Here is a 17,976-nt window from a genome sequence, read left to right as displayed (position 1 = left end):
GAAGTTAGAACATCCTCTGACTTTCCCTTATCTGGTTAAAATCCCGCTCAGATGGGAAATGTTTACCCCTCATTCATTCCCCTTTCATCCGTTCTCATGAAAGAGTTACTGGCCGATGATTGGTCGAAAATCAGCAGATATACAGGGAATTTGTCAGAATTCGGGGAGTTCATCGACAGACATAGAGTGTCCGAACTCCATACATTTTCCTCCTGATGACCAACGTCCTTAGACAAGTCACATACAGAATAATTCCAGAGTTAGCACTTAGAAAACATACTAGGATTTTGTGCACATATTGATCTCCCATACAAAGAAGTAAATGAACTTTATCTCCAGAGTGTCCCTTGCATACAGAGAAGACGAACGACAACTAAAACAGGTTGTATGTTTCTACTGATTTTGTGAGCTCTCTCTCTCGATCGCGCATCGGTATAGTATAAGTCCATGTCTATATCGTGTATATAAATTGTCGTATTATTATCCCTCGTTCCTCGATATTTGTATTAGTTTTACTTATAGAATCATTAAATTTACTTTTGTTTGTTTTATATAAGATATGGCTCTTAATTTGAATCGTAATAAGATCTCATACGCGTGTTAATCTGCGTATAATAAGATTGATTAACTGGTGTCGGGACCCTGACATTTGGGATAAAGACCTCACAGTCTTGAATCCCCTTTTCCTAAATATTACAGCCCTCCCGGTCAAACGAATCTTGACATAAGATCGGATCTCTCGATCCGAAACTCGGAGAACTATTCTCACGGAATAGTGCCAATTAAGTGTTACAAGAGTACTACTTACTCCGTAACCCCGGCTAATCTCACAATAACAACGGTGAACAAGGAGGCAATAGCGCTGTACTGGTGTACCCAAGTGATGAAGAAGAAGGTGCGCGAACAGACATAAAAGAGATCACAGAGCAGATTTTTGATAAAATTCAGCCACACAAAATAAGGGTTAAAATCAAAGAAGTTAAATTAATAAGAGACAATGGTGTGTGCATAAGGGTCGGGAGTGAAGAAGATAGGAAGAAACTAAAAGAGGAAATAGGAAAGATTCAAGAAATAAAAGACAAGATTAAATGTAGAACATCGGGAGGCAAACGACCAAGGGTAATATTACTAAACGTCCTGCAGTGTATCCCTGAAGAGGAGATAATAGAAGTAATGACCAGACAAAATGACATTTGGAGGGGTCTGGAAAAAGATAACATAGAAGAAAAATGTACCATTAACACAGTTATCAAAGGAAAGAAAACAAAGGANAATTCGTTGAAATGATTAATGAGAATTGGAGTATTCTCATACCTTTTATATACACACATTTTCTGTATGCTACGTGTTTCGCGATGTATGCGACTTTATTTGTCAAAATGGAGCTGATGCTTAGAATCTGTTATTCAGTCTTATCTTGCATACTAATTGTAGGAATGATTTCAGTGAGTTGGGCTTTATCACATTTCACGTCATTGGTAAGTACATAATTCTTTCTAACATTTATTGTGATGTTTACTAAATTACATATAATTGGAAAAAATAATTACAATTTACTGATAGGAAAAAAATAATTACAATTTACTGATAGGAAAAAAATAATTACAATTTACTGATAGGAAAAAAATAATTACAATTTACTGATAGAAAAATTCGAATGTTTCCGCACTGGAAATTAACCTGTTACATGACACCAAACGTGTACTAAAGTGTGCAAACATCTCAGGACACATTCTAAAAAATGCCTGTGTAAAATAAATTAATATATAAAAAATATGCTCAAAAAAATTTAAAATTATGATAGCCATATGCTGAAATGCTAAATCCTGTATTCAGAGACTCTTTCACTGGTTTTTGCTCAAAGTGCATACAAGCACTTGAACTATTGTACTTGATGCAAAACAAATGCTAATTGCTTTATACCATTTTTTCTAAAAGTGAAAATTTTTTCATATCTTATTCTATTATCGAAGACTGCTACAAATGTACATTTTTGACAAAGGCAATTTGCCAAAAATACAAATATTTGTAAAGTAACGATACTCGTCAAAATTTAAAATTAAAATCGAAACAAATAATTTTGAAAAATATCACTGATTAACCTAATTTACATGAAGGAGAGGTAAAATCATAAACACGCTATTTTGATATCGTGTCTTTCTAGGAAACTTGATAATAGGGAATGGTTTTCGCTTTTCAAGAATGAAAATAACAAATCTAGAAAAATAATCCACGAACAATTTCACAGATTTCATTTCCACACATTTCATTTTCCACATAGACAGAACATTAGGTCAACTCTTTAATTACCTTAGCCATTTGATTGTCACTCTGAAAATTTTTCAAAGGCTATCCTGAGTACACAAAACTGTATTCTCACTCCCAGTCACTCGAATTACGGAATTAACAGAATCTTTGTTATTGTTCGGGAAGTTCTGATTGTCTGTAGTGACATAAAAGATTTAAACACTTTAATTTCCTTTACAATTTAGACAAAAATTAATTGGAAAATATATTATAAAATTTTTTACTTTATTTATAACTTCGTACGTTGATAATATCAAACAATATATTTAAGATGACGATTCTTTCTTTATCAGATGTATGACAGCTTCTTAAACATCGAAAGATTTTCACCTGCCAACTTTTCTTTTAATTTCAAGCTAAAGGTAATTAATATTTTTTGTAATATTCTATGTTTAGTTTGTGTAAACCTACACCCCACAACAAAGAACGTTCTGAAATTAAAAAAAAAAAATTATAGATGATATTTCAAAAACAATAAACTGTATTTCACTTTGCAGATTAATGATTTTATGAAGAGGTTTGCAAAACATCAATTGGGTATAAGCGTAGGAGTATTTTTTTATGTAAAGCGAAATTTTGTGATAAGAGTAAGTATTAATTATGATAAATAAAATGATTGATTAAAGTTTAATTAAAAAATAATTTTAATGTTATTAATTATTACGAAAAGGCAGAAAAGTTATTCTTGAAGTGTATGTGAAATTCTAAATGCCAATAATAGACGAAAAATTTGAAATATCACATCAGAATTTTCCTTTCTCTTTCCTCCTTCCCTTTGACCTAATGTCCAATTAATTACTCATGTCAAGACCTGTTTCTGCCAAATTTTAAAAATTGTAGCATGCAAACTTGAGATGTAAAGCAAAAAATAGACGTCAAGTCACGTACATTACACGTACACACATACAAAATTCTGTAAGGGTTTTTTTCTACATTTTTCGGTTATGGAGTGTCGATATGCCAAGAAATGCAAAACCAAACCCTCGCATACGAACTGCATTATATCTTTCGTACATTATATAGTATAACAGCTGGTGAAATAATATAACTCTTTCAAACACTTGTAAATGTTTTTGAAAGTTACATCTTTTAAAATATTAATTTTACACTTAAATTACACTGTACTGTACATGTATTATAAAATTTATCTTTTAATCTTTCCAATATGTAAAAATTAAGACAAAATTTATACACAGCTGTCAACGATAGAGTCTGCCAGCCCAATTGGTGATATATAAAGCATAGGTTAGATTTTTACAACACAAGTTATATTAGAATCTGTGAAAACTAGAGGCTCTACAGACTACTTTATTATTGTGTTGGTTATTTGACAATCTACTCTATTATATTAATTAGATATTTAGAAAAATAGAAATAATATAGGCAAAACAATTCAATATATATTCTTTTTAATTTTATTTTTAGGTAATCAATGGATTATATTCCATATTTTCTTCATTTGTTGAAATATCTGGAGTACTGAAACATGATAAGAAATGTATCATTAATTACGGAAACAGTACAAGAATTGGCGGTGATATTACCATTTCTACAAATGAAACATATTAAATTTATAAATTTTAATAACTAGAATAGAAAACAAGTTGAGCAAAGATAATTTAAATAAAAGTTGTAAAAACGTAAGCAAAACTACAGGAATGGTCGTACTTTAAATTTATAAAAAACATAAGATAAATACATTTAAAATTCAAATATTTTGCACCCTTCGTTTGTAAAAGCAAGAAAATTATATAATAAGAAGTATAATAGCTCATGCTGTATGTTTCCACAAAACATTTCTTAAAATATTTAAGATCTGTGTGAAAAGAATAAAGGTTTTGTCGTATACAACAGTTTGTCAACTAATCTGACTCGACTGTTTTAATAATATATCTAGGCAAACATCGACACTTTCTCATATTATATCATAATATAAAACATTGTTATTGTCGCGCCGGCTTCGGAGGACACTAGCACCATGGTGCAGAGAGTGGCAGGACAAGAAAGAATGATTCAAAAAAAAGAACGATTCAAAAAAAAGAAAGAAAAACGATTGAAAAAAAAGAGAATTCGAAAAAAAGAACGTTGGAGATGTTTTTCTTTTAACGAGAGATATAAGGTTTTTGTTGTTAGTGTTGTTAGCATATCTAAAAAGTGTCAGTTCGATAAACTGTATTCTGAATTTATATCCTGAGCCCCACAGCTCGTAACAAATTGGTGTCAGGGGTGGGATATAAATCATTCCGGTTATGCCGAAAAAAGACACTGAAGGGGTTTGTACACGAAGCCAACAGCGACAGCAGGCGATGGATCAGCGGAGTTTTAGTAAATTTTCTGATCGGACATTAGATGGACAGCAAACAGCTGACTCTGTCTTAATTCCCAGCACCTCTGGCACTACTCCAGCACCGGCTATGCTGGACCTATCTGTATTGTTGGCGGCGTTACAAGAGCAGACTAGTCAGTTGAAAAATATGAAAGAAGAGCTCCAGCGAGGCCAAGAAGAGCAGGCACATCAACTGAAGGAACTGCATGTTAGATTGACAGTGATTTAAAGATAATTAAGGAGCAGGTTGAGCATAATGAAGAGCAGGTCCAACGGCGTGAGAATTGAATTGCCAAAGTTGAAGTGAAGATCACAGATGTTGACATAGCTTTGATCGAGCTCATATCTGAGATTGGAAATGCCAATCCCGTTATATCTACGCCAGCAGTACATGGATTTAAAGTATCACCTTTCAACAGGACATCTTCATGGTCAGCTTATAAAATTCAGTTTGAAGCCATGGTGAGGATGAATGGATGGACTAAAGCACAAGCCATGACAGCACTCACGTTGGCCCTTCGCGATCACGCCTTGACTGTACTAGAAGCCCTCGGTACGGACATCACTTACGACCAACTGGTGGAGGTATTGGAGTCCAGATATGGGGACAAGAATCTTGAGCATGTGTATCGGGCGCAGCTTAAGGCCCGTGCACAACGTAGTGCCAAGACTCTACAGTGCTGGGCACTGGAAGTTGAAAAGCTGGTCTGAAAAGCGTATTAGTCTTCACGTGCATTGGTTGAAGGACTACTCGTACAAGTGTTCATAGATGGAATACGAGATCTAGAAGTTCGAGCCGCGGTTAGATTGGGACATCATGAAACTCTGAAGGACGCTTTGACCCATGCTTTGGAGGTGGAGGCAGTAAGACGATCGATCCCATCGTGTTAGGGAGGTTGTAACGACAGGTCCCCAGTGTTACTACTGTAGAGCAAGAGGCCACCTGCAGATGAATTGCCCAAAGCGAGGACACGTTGAGAGAGACCGAAAGGAGAATGGATTTCAGAAGGTAGAGGTGACTGATACCACCACCCAGCTGCAGTGGCAGCAGGGAAACGAGTAAACGCCAGGACTGCGGGGCAGGTGCTGGCTGGTTTTGAGGGAGCCCCAGGAATCTCAATCTCCCAAGCCCACGATGGGAATAGCCTGATTATCCAAGACGAAATTAACGGAACACCATGTAAGCTGACATTGGACACTGGAGCTTCTTGCACGGTCATCAGTTCTTGACTGGCAAATCAGTTTCTTGGGGATTACTTCAGTGGATATGATCGTATTTGTCTTATAACAGCGACTGGGCAGCACATATCTGTCTGAGGCGAAAAGGAGGTGGAATTGCAACTAGGCAACAAGATTTGTCGGCATAAGGTTTATCATTGCCAATATAAAGGACGATTGCATTCTGGGTTTGGACTTCATGAGAGAACATCATTGTGAGATTGACGTCAAGCAGGGAGTTTTAAAATGCGGTTCGGCAGAACTCTTTATGGAAGGTGCATCATCGGGTGAAGCACGCTGCTTGAATCAGATTGTTCTTCCCCCAAAGTCAGAAACTATCGTACCAGTTAGACTACCAGATAACGCTGGTCAGAAGAATCGTTGTGTTCTCATAGAGGGTTTAGACTGTGACCTACCATGAAAGATGGCACGAAACTTGGTGAGGGCCACAGACATTTCGTCAGTACGTGTTCTAAATCCAGGTGATAGAAAACAGGTTGTTGGAAAAGGCACTTTAATGGGCACCTGTGAATAAGTTGTTTGGATGCGTAAATGCCGAGAACAATCTACTGCGACTAACATGAAACATTCCGTGTTCAATGTGTCAACGCTTCTGGAGGAATGTCGTAAGGATTTGTCAGAAGAGAAACTAAACAAAGCTAAAAAAATGTTGTTTCAATATGCCGACATTTTCTGGTCAAGCGACGCTGATATAGGGAAGACTGGTTTGGCACAAAATAAATCGGCAAAAAAAAAACAAAGAGAAGACTGCATTTTCCACAGGAAAGGGTTTGTGGCAATTCAAGGTCATGTCCTTTGGGCTGTGCAATGCCCCAGCTACTTTTGAAAGACTTATGGAGCTAGTACTCACTGGATTGAGTGGGGACGCCTGTCTTGTCTATTTGAATGACATAATTATCGTGGGCAGCACATTTGAGGATCGTCTTCGAAACCAGAAACGAGTGTTATTGAAAACACGAGGGGCTAATCTCAAATTGAGTCCGAAAAAATGCGCCTTCTTTAGACGGCAAGCTAAATTCTTGGGACATGTTGTCTCGGAATAGGGGGTGCAGACAGACCCGGATAAAATCGTCGCCGTAAAAGATTTGCCAGTTCCAAAAGTCAGGACAGGAGTTAGAGCTTTCTTGGGCTTATGCTCCTACTATCATCGGTTTGTGAAGGATTTTGCTGATATTGCCAAACCACTGCATAAACGTATGGAAGAGAAGACACGATTCTGCTGGGATGAGGGTTGTGATATTGCATTCCAGGAATTAAAGGAGCATCTGTGCAACACGCCAATTTTGGGCTACCCCCGACACTGGAAATGACTTTGTAGTTGACACAGATGCGAGTAACACGAGGATCGGCAGGGTTTTGTTTCAACGAAAAGGAAATCAAGAATTGGTTATAGCCTACTTCAGCAAAGTCTTATCCAAACCGGAAAATAATTACTGTGTGACAAGAAGGGAATTAGTTGCCGTAGTTAAAACCTTGCAACATTTTAGCAACTATTTGCTTGGACAAAGATTCCGCTTGTGTACAGACCATGCCGTGTTGAAGTGGCTTTTGCATTTTAAGAATCCAGAAGGACAAGTAGCAAGGTGGATAGAGCTGCTACAGGAGTACAACTTCGTGATTGAACATCGTAAAGGGAAAAGGCATGGTAATGCTGATGCCTTGTCGAGAAGGCCTTGTGCGGATAACTGTATGCACTGTCAGACAAGAGACTAAAGAAATTATTCTTATGCAAATGCTGAAAATGGATATCAGTAACAAGTGGAAGGAAACCTTACAACAGGCTCAGGAAAAGGACGCGCACATTAAGCCGATCCTTGAGTGGTTGAAGGCTGATGCTCCTAGGCCCAACTGGAGCGATGTTGCAGCTATGAGTCCAATTACAAAGAGCTATTGGGCCCAATGGGACAGCTTGACCATACAGGATGGGATATTGTGCCGTAAGTGGGAAAATACCCGAGGGAACAGCTACCATCTGCAAATGGTTGTTCCCAAAGGAAAAGTTCCAGAAGTCCTAAAACTGTACCACAACGGCTGCTCTGGAGGCCATATGGGGGTGAAGAGTACCTTACAGAAAATCCGCGAGAGATTTTATTGGATCTACTCTCGTGATGATGTGGAAGAATGGTGTCGCAGATGTACCAGTTGCACGGCCATCAAGGGACCTCAAACTCGCAGTAGAGATGCGGTAAGGATGTACAATGTTGGAGCCCCATGGGAAGGAATAGCGTTAGATGTTGCAGGACCGTTTCCTGAAAGTGAAAATAGAAACCGGTACTTCATGGTTGTCATGGGCTACTTTACTAAATGGCCAGAGGTTTTCGCCATTCCCAACCAAGAAGCTGTAACTGTGGCTGATAAATTAGTCCACGAAGTATTCTGTCGATTTGGAGTACCCTTATAAATTCACAGTGATCAAGGCAGGAATTTCGAGACTCAAATATTTCGGGAGACATGTCGTGTGATGCTCAATTACTCAAGCAGAATTATGGGGTATATTTAAAGCCCTCACTTACATCAGTCAGCTCTCTCACATAACCTATAAAGAACTACTTGTCTTTACCGATAGTAGAGCTGCTCTACATATACTAAGAAGAGAAAATAACAAATCAGCCCTAGCTAAAGAACTCATAAATTTGGCAACAAAATTAGGAAAACAACTAAAAATCTCCTTCAATTGGATACCCGGTCACGCTGGCCATGCGAGAAACAAGTTAGCTGATAAATTGGCGAAAAAAGCCTCAATTGCACAAACTAAAATAACATACTGGCGGCTTCCTATCAGCTCAATAACTAAGTACATCAACCAACAAATTTGTGCTTTATGGCAAACAGAGTGGGAAGAATCACCCACTGGAAGATTGTGCTTCAAATTCTTCCCATCCATCGAGGACAGACAGAAAAACAGAATATTCAAACCATCGTTCCAAACAACACAATGCCTGACAGGGCATGGATGTTTCAACTCATACTTGTACCGTTTCAAGAAGAGAGACTACAACCATTGCGACGCAGACACGAACAACGAAGATACCGTTCATCACTTCCTCTTCGAATGCACCAAATACACAACCCTCAGAGAAAATTTCAAAAGAATATATATCACAGAAGGGAAAAACTGGCCGCCAAAAGAGAACGAACTTATAATGAATAACAAACTTTTTAAAGCATTTGAGAAGTTTATACAGGACAGTGGTGCATTAGTACCTCAGTTTGGTGATCTGAATTTAAATATACTCAACACAGATACAACAGAAACTAATGACAGTGATGACGACAATAACTACAATTCCTTCACAAGCGATGAAGATTAAAGAAAAATGTTAAAAATAAAGACTGTTATATGTATATAAATTCAATTGTGCTACGAATAACATAGTGTGATTATTAAGTTATAAGTTATCTTGTAAAAATTTCTTGTTAAAACTTTATGGATTTCGATCTGTATGATTACATCAAAAATTCTTTGTCAACTGATTACTAAATGTATTACTTTAAAATTATACCTGTTGTATATTTAATATTTCATTAATGTAATAAGTATTGCATCCCATTCTAAACTGTTATAACTGTAAATATGTATAAAATTATTCAACCAACCATTCGAATTCCTATTATGTAAGCAAAAATTTACTGTTTAATAATGTAACCAAAACTGTATTTATCCATTGTGTTCAATTATTATTTATTTATCCATTAATATGTTTGTATATACTTTGATGCAAAAGATATGCATCCTTCTGTTAATTGCATCTGTATGTAGAAATGTTACTGTTAATTATTTGTATTCCTCTGTAAATATTGTTTTAATAAAGGCGATGCGGGCGCCCATGGGGTCGTGTGGGGGCTTTATGGTTGCTTATTTCACACTTTCCTATCTTCCTTTATTTCCTCTTCTCTCTAACTCTTACTTTCTTTTACTGTTCCTTCCTATCCATACAGGGGTAAAGTCTGCACTAAATCGCAGATAGCCCCTCCTGTTTTTTATTAGAATAGAATAGAATAGAATGCCGTGTGATGGGTACCCACAAAACCAGAACCACCTCGTATCATCCACAATCCGACGGGATTTATGTGGAACGATTTAATCAGACGTTGGATCCGACGTGGAACGATTTAATCAGACGTTGGAAAAGTACCTGGTAAAAGTCATAGAGACTCGGCAACGAGACTGGGACAAACACATTCAACAATTTTTGTTTGCATACCGAAGCGTGGTCCATGAAAGTACGTCTGTGACGCCAGCCTTTGCAAACTTTGGAAGAAAACAACGATTACCCGCAGATTTAATTACCGGTACCCCGCCTGATAATCTACGTAGCATGACTGACTATGCGGACGATTTACGTCATAAGATGAATGACGTATATGACCANTGAAATGTTTAGCTGTATAATTTTTTCCACAAAACTCACTTTGCTATGTACTAGAAAAAAAAAAAAAAAAAAAAAAATTGTATCAAATTGAACCGATTTCTTTTTATCTGTTAGCTAGATAAGTTTTTCCTCTCCCAAACAAGTTCAAAGTTTCAAATATAGAACTCTTTCCCTTTCACAAAGTCATTAGCACCCAACAGTTTTATGACTTTCCAAGGTGAAAAATGGGAGCGATTGAAGTTTGTCTATTTCTAGCTAATACACTTTCTGGTTTAGATATCGAATATTTTAAGTCTAATACATAATATTATAATAATTTTTAGAAGAATCAAATAGAATAAATGATGTTAGAATGTCATTTTCAGTGTTATCAGGAAGTTTCTATTTTGGCAGAACATTTTAAATTTTATGCTTTAGAAAACTTGCTTATTTGTCTAAATATCATCAAATAACATTGAAAAAACCATGAAAATAACAATTTTTTAGCATTTCTTTACATTCTAGATTCTGATTGGTATAGTTGAAGAGGGTGTGGTACTGTGGCCGGAAGGCCGAGCAATCAAGGTGGAAACCTACCGCTCTGGGGACCAGAGATCAAATCTGATTGGGTTGAAAATTTCCCAAAAATTTTTCGGGGATATGTCAGGCACCGTCCCTCATCACCTGGCTACCCCATTGTGGACCTGGCCAAACCTGTAATGGGCTTGCTTAAAGAGGCCTCTTAGTGCCCACAGGGAAAAAGAGCTTAAAAAAAAAAAAAAAAGGTGTGGTACTTCCTGGGAAATTTGAATCAATCTTTTCTGAAAAGACACCTATTTGTCAACTTAATGTCAATCAAACTAGAAAAAACCAATCAGAGTTCAAAAAGGAATGTACAAAAGCTATAACCATCAATTATTTACAACAATGTCTCTCCAGAGACTTAAAATTTAAAAAAATTTTTAATTATTACATTGGACCAAGAAAATTAATAGTTGGAATAGAGTCATATGACTAAAAAGTTTTGGATGTAATGATTATTTTAAACCATGTCAAGCTATAAACTTCCCATGATTGTCAACACTAGTGCAGTTAAAGTAATTAGAGTCCTTGTGTCAACGAAAAGGGTTGTAAAACGGTCCAGCCCCCTGGTCAGTAAACTTAATCCTAACATGGCCCTTCTTCAGAAAAGGCTGTGCATCCCTGCATAAACCATGTATAGATGCCATTAAAATATAGTTTTACAAATGTTAAATGCAGCATTGCTTCTTCTTGTGTTTGTTGTCCGAACACAAAAAACTTTAGCAAAAGTGTTTGTTGTCCTATTTATTCACCATCCCAATTGTTCGTTAACCGATCACTCACTGTATTTCATATGATAATAATTCTTGATGTTTGATCTGATTAACTTACTGCACAAACTTTAATGTAATTTGATTTATTCATCTAATAATAATAATAACAACTCTCCCGTGGTCACCACCTGGTCATGGTGGGAGAGCCCAGTAATTTTACTGAACCATAGAGCAATGCAGGCTGGAGCACAAGCTCCTGGCAGGGACACACATGCCAGTAAGGTCTATGGGGAGAAATGAAGCTAAGAGTGACCACACACCCACATTCTGTGGAGATATTTATCATGGTAGTAACCAGATCTAAGTATGATACCGGCTCAGATGTCGCCCAAGTTAACAAGGTCTGCGTTCGTGGGTTAGGCAGAGGCTCACATTCGAAAAATAGGCCACAGTCTCCCTTGGTTACTGGTGGCAAAAGCAGCATCGGCCCAAGCAATTGATTATGGAATATAGAAACAAACAAATAATCACTCGGTCACCCAAAGGCACTATTATGCAAGGAAATAAACAAAATAGTAACGACAATGCTTCTGATAATTCAACTCTGTCAATCAATAGTAATTACGATGTAAACTCTTCACATCTGCGTATTTTACAGATAAATATGCAACGCAGTAAAGTGGCAAGTTCACTCGCATTAAAGACGGCCAATGACCTAGATATAAACCTATTAATAATACAAGAACCTTATACTTTGAACAATAAAATAGTAAGCTTCGGAGGATGGAGAATATTAACTACAAGAAACGGAGAAAAACCAAAAAGTGGTATAATAGTGAGAGACAACAACCTAGATGCTGCTTTAATTCCAGATTTAATTACACAGAGAATAACTACTATTGCCATCCAACAACAGCCACAACTTTATATTCTTAGTATATATTTTTCCCCTGATGATGATGATAATAATTGTATTGAAGAACTACAATATATAATCAAAAGCCTTAATAGCGACAACTTCATTCTAGTGGGAGAAACAAATGCGAAATCTCCAATTTGGTATCATTATAAAGAAGACCATAGAGGACGCCTGTTAATTGATTTAATGGACAGATATAACCTATACTCAGCAAACACTACTGATGATCCTACCTTTTATACCGTCTATGCAGAAGGTTGGACTGACGTCTTTCTTGTTCCAGTTAATAAAGGCAATGTTATGACTTGTGAAACACTTCTGTGGGAATCTCTAAGTGATCATAGGTACATTTATGCTGAACTTTCAGGTATAACCAACAAAGAAAATTACATCAATTACTATAAGAAATATACTAACTGGGAACTTTACAAAGAAATATTTGCAATAAACTGGAGAAACTACAGATTCAACGAAATTGAGGACGAGGAAAGTATCAATCAATACACCGATCATATCACGAAGGCAATACAAGAAGCAAAACGATTATCAACTACAATCACTAAAACTAAACAAAGGGACACAGTATGGTGGATAGATAGCTTATCTACTCAACAAAAAAAAGTCAGAAAATTTCTAAAGAAATTAGCCAAAACTACCAATGAAGATAAGAAGAACACACTTAAAGAGAAATACAGAAAGGCTCTAAAAACATACAAAAAGTGCATCAAATATTCTCGCACCAACGCATGGCGAGAATTGAAGAAAAACCCATGGGATATACCATACCGAGTTGTCTTTAACAAGAAAAAAAAAATGTCACATTCCAAATATTGTCAAATGGAATGAGAATGAACCAAACTTGGACATTGCAGAAAACATCCAAAATATTCATCATCATCATTTTCTTAATGACAACGACACTTTAGACCTAGAAATACACAAAGAATTAAAAAGCTCAATCCAAAATACATCATCACAAGAAGAAGACAACCCATTCACCTTTTTAGAGATATAAAAGGCCATCAATTCACTAGCGAAAAATGAATCTCCCGGATTGGACAACATCACGGCAGAGATGATTAAAGCTGCCTTTGAGGTAATTCCCATAGCCTTTGTGTATTTGTATAATTTATGTCTTAAAATAGGATACTTCTCCCATGTTTGGAAAAAAGCAAATATAAAATTAATTCCCAAAAAAGATAATGCTACCAATCCAGGCGACTTTAGACCTATAAGTCTATTACCAGTATTAGGGAAAATCTTGGATGGCTTATTAATTAAAAGAATAAATTGGCATTTAAAAGTATCCAACAGAAGTAATATTAACCAATTTGGATTTAAACCTGGTACATCCACAATCCACGCAATTCTCAATGTTAAAGATTTTATACACAGAGCATGGGAGAAAGGAAAGCATGCGATGCTAATAAGCATCGACTTCAAAAAGGCATTTGATAATCTATGGTGGCCCAGCATCATAAATCGTCTTATTGATACAAAATGCCCGAATAATCTGATCAAATTAATGAGAAGCTATCTCCAAAATAGAACAGCCGGCTTTTACATGACAAACACCAATGTGGAAATAAAAATCTCAAAGGGCTGTCCACAGGGGTCCAGATGTGAACCCGGACTGTGGAATTTAGTACTAGACGAACTTTTGGATCAATTTAACAACACAGATGAACTTTGTGTACAAGCCTACGCCGACGACACTTTATTAATGATTGCTCACCAAAACTGTGATAGAGTCGCTGATATAGCCAACAAAGCCCTTACAGAAATAGGAAACTGGTGCAACAAACATAAATTAACGATCAATTATAATAAGTGCGAAGCACTGGTCAATACAAGGAAAAACAAAAGAGGTCAACTTAAGAGATCAATCAGCGTAAAAATCAATGGACATAGTATAAAAAACGTACCTCAAATCAGATACTTGGGAGTTTACTTTGATACAGCCCTCAACTGACAATACCACGTTAATCATATTTACAACAAAATTATTGAAAAGACTAATCAACTGATCAGTATTACTAGAAACACATGGGACCTAGACTCAACTAATACAAAGATGATATACAAACAAGCCCTTGAACTAGCACTTCTATACGGTGTACAGATTTGGAGAGAAGCCTTAAATAATACACATCTGAAAAGAAAACTTTTATCTGTACAAAGAAAATCAGCCATCCGTATTTGTAAATCTTACTGCACAGCTCCAACAAACACGCTTCTTGTGATGGCCAACTTGACACCTATTCATTTGGAGGCAAATAGAAGAATTTGGAAGTGGTTCCTAATGAATAAAAACTTTTCTAGTAGTTCTGAAATGGAAATCTCAACACTTCAAAACAAAGGGAAACCACTGAAAAATATGAACTTTAAGTCACACATTGTCCACAACAATATCGACAATATACCAAATGAATTTAATTTTATGACTGACCCAAAAGCAACTCACCCATATGAAATTTCCTTAGACTTCAAAGAATCAACAGCAAATAATAAAAAGAAACAATTGATAGCCTTTACTGATGGGTCAAAGGGAGAAAATGGTGTAGGATCAGGTGTGGTAGTCAAGAACAGTGAAGGAAGAACTTTATACCAGGCAGCGTTCAAGCTTGCAGATCATTGCTCAATTATTCAAGCAGAATTATGGAGTATATTTAAAGCCCTCACTTACATCAGTCAGCTCTCTCACATAACCTATAAAAAACTACTTGTCTTTACCGATAGTAGAGCTGCTCTACATATACTAAGAAGAGAAAATAACAAATCAGCCCTAGCTAAAGAACTCATAAATTTGGCAACAAAATTAGGAAAACAACTAAAAATCTCCTTCGATTGGATACCCGGTCACGTTGGCCATGCGGGAAATGAGTTAGCTGATAAATTAGCAAAAAAAGCCTCAATTGCACATACTAAAATAACGTACTCGCGGCTTCCTATCAGCTCAATAACAAAGTACATCAACCAACAAATTTGTGCTTTATGGCAAACAGAGTGGGAAGAATCACCCACTGGAAGGTTGTGCTTCAAATTCTTCCCATCCATCGAAGACAGACAAAAAAAAAAACACGATATTCAAACCATCGTTCCAAACAACACAATGCCTGACAGGGCATGGATGTTTTAACTCATATTTGCACCGTTTCAAGAAGAGAGACTACAACCATTGTGACGCACACACGAACAACGAAGATACCGTTTATCACTTCCTCTTCGAATGCACCAAATATACAACCCTCAGAGAAAATTTTGACAGAATATGTATCACAGAAGGGAAAAAATGGCCACCAAAACAGAACTAACTTATAATGAATAACAAACTTTTTAAAGCATTTGAGAAGTTTATACAGGGCAGTGGTGCATTAGTACCTCAGTTTGGTGACCTGAATTTAAATATACTCAACACAGATACAACAGAAACTAGTGTTAGTGATGATGACAATAACTACTCCTCCTTCACAAGCAATGAAGATTAAAGAAAAATGTTAAAAATAAAGACTGTTATATGTAGTGAATTGAATATAAATTTAACTGTGCTACGAATAACATAGTGTAATTATTAAGTTATAAGTTATCTTGTCAAAATTTCTTGTTAAAACTTTATGGAATTCGATCTGTAAGATTACATCAAAAATTCCTTGTCAACTGATTACTAAATGTATAACTTTAAAATTATACCTGTTGTATATTTAATTTTCATTAATGTAATAAGTATTGCATCCTTTTCTAAATTGTTAAAACTGTAAATATGTATAAAATTATTCAACCAACCATTCGAATTCCTATTATGTAAGCAAAAATTTACTGTTTACTAATGTAACCAAAACTGTGTTTATCCATTTTGTTTATTTATCATTTATTTATCTATCGATTAATATGTTTGTATATACTTTGATGCAAAAGATATGCATCCTTCTGTTAATTGCATCTGTATGTAAAAATGTTACTGTTAATTATTTGTATTACTCTGTAAGTATTGTTTTAATAAAGGTGTTGTGGGTGCCCATGGAGTCCTGTGGGGGGCTTATGGTTGCTTATTTCACACTTTCCTATCTTCCTTTATAGGGGTAAAGTCTGCACTAAATCGCAGATAGCCCCTCTTGTCTTTTATCTGAATAGAATAGAACAGAATATTTCCGTGTTTACATTGGAATGTTTTTGATACTAGATGTCACTTCGCGTCACAATTTTTACATTAAAACGAACTTTTAAAATAAAATTTATTTCGTTTTTATATATTCAATATATATATTTTGTTTGTGAAACATAAAAAAATAATTTTTTACGATACAGTAAACATGATTATTATTTTAAAAAAAAATTTTTAGGCTTAACATCGATGAAAATTCAACATGGCGTCACAGGCAACAAATAAAAATTTCAACATTGAATTGGTTAAATGTTGTTCAAAAATAACCAAGTTACATTTCTGTGTGTGATGAATAATTTTGTTACCTACTTATATAAGATAATTGAAGATAAATAAATCATAATGAAAAAGAAAGCTTTATTTTCTTATCATTACCTCGTTATTAGTTAAAGTCACACCTTGTCCTGTATGCGAGATCGTCTTATATGCGAGTAAATACGGTAAATATATGTAAGTTATATATAAATATTTATTTTTAATTTCAGGATAAATCATGAATATTTCAAAGAAATCAAAAACATATCACTTTATCAGGAAAGGAAGATGAATCGTTTCTTAATTATGCTATCTGTTCCATATCAAAAATCTAGCAACAAGTTGTTTAACTTCTCTGGCAACATTTGGTGGTGCCATCTGTTATCATATTTTATTTAAAAACTTATATATATATATTTTTTTTTTAACTATTATAAAATGGCAAAAAGCTTAATTTTGAGGGTAGGGATGAGTTTTATAAAAAATTGTAAATACTAGTAATGAGTAAAATTGTTATTAAATCTGACTCTACTGGAGATACACATCTCTATCTCCCAACTCCTGCGACCTTCAATCACCAAAATTTAATAGCATAAATCCACCTAAAACAAACCTCCCTGCAAAATTTCATAAATTTTCGACAAAAAGCATAGGAATTATTAAGCTTCAACGAGGGCGAACAAAATCCATAACATCCATACATACAGAAAAAATCTCAAACTTTTTGCATTTTTCAATGTTTCAATGTCCTGAATGCATAAATGTAAAAATCTCAAAGGATCATTTTTTGACCAATTGCCATATTTTCCCTCTGTTATATATAACAGCCAGAAAGTAAAAATGCATGAAGTGTTTAGTTCATATAAAGATCTGACTTAAACATAATTTCAAATTACAGTTGTCCCTTGATAATCCGACAGGTATGGGACCAAAGGTGTGTCAGATTACCAAAAGTGTCCGGATTACCGAAAATAATTACATATTTCGCATTGTTTTGCTAGCAGTAACTTACAATATTCTCTACTCCAACTGTTCGAACAGAACTGCTCACATAAAACACACGAAATGTGTGTCATCGAGTAAGAATTGGATGGGGAGATTCACATCGCGACATGCTTCTG

At 35.6% G+C, this 17,976-nt stretch overlaps 2 protein-coding genes across 2 annotated transcripts; both read left to right on the top strand.

Moving 5' to 3' along the window:
• The first annotated feature begins 12,072 nt into the window (after positions 1 to 12,072).
• On the top strand, positions 12,073 to 13,284 carry LOC111641344. Its single transcript, XM_023387480.1, has one exon. It carries the CDS (start codon positions 12,073 to 12,075, stop codon positions 13,282 to 13,284), a length of 1,212 nt encoding a protein of 403 aa, XP_023243248.1.
• A 1,164-nt stretch (positions 13,285 to 14,448) lies between these two features.
• LOC111641343 lies at positions 14,449 to 15,577 on the top strand. The gene has a single exon (XM_023387479.1). It carries the CDS (start codon positions 14,513 to 14,515, stop codon positions 15,575 to 15,577), a length of 1,065 nt encoding a protein of 354 aa, XP_023243247.1. The 5' UTR covers positions 14,449 to 14,512.
• Positions 15,578 to 17,976: the final 2,399 nt, after the last annotated feature.

The sequence above is a fragment of the Centruroides sculpturatus genome, unplaced genomic scaffold (assembly GCF_000671375.1).
Source record: "Centruroides sculpturatus isolate CEXI.00-Female unplaced genomic scaffold, Cexi_2.0 scaffold1394, whole genome shotgun sequence".
Taxonomy (NCBI): domain Eukaryota; kingdom Metazoa; phylum Arthropoda; class Arachnida; order Scorpiones; family Buthidae; genus Centruroides; species Centruroides sculpturatus.
The sequence above is the reverse complement of the archived record's forward strand: the minus strand, read 5'-3'. Positions and strand labels throughout refer to the sequence as shown.

What these genes read in the sequence shown, in the direction of transcription:
- LOC111641343 (XM_023387479.1), top strand. Translation starts at nt 14,513, where the DNA reads ATGATATACAAACAAGCCCTTGAACTAGCACTTCTATACGGTGTACAG.
- LOC111641344 (XM_023387480.1), top strand. Translation starts at nt 12,073, where the DNA reads ATGCAAGGAAATAAACAAAATAGTAACGACAATGCTTCTGATAATTCA.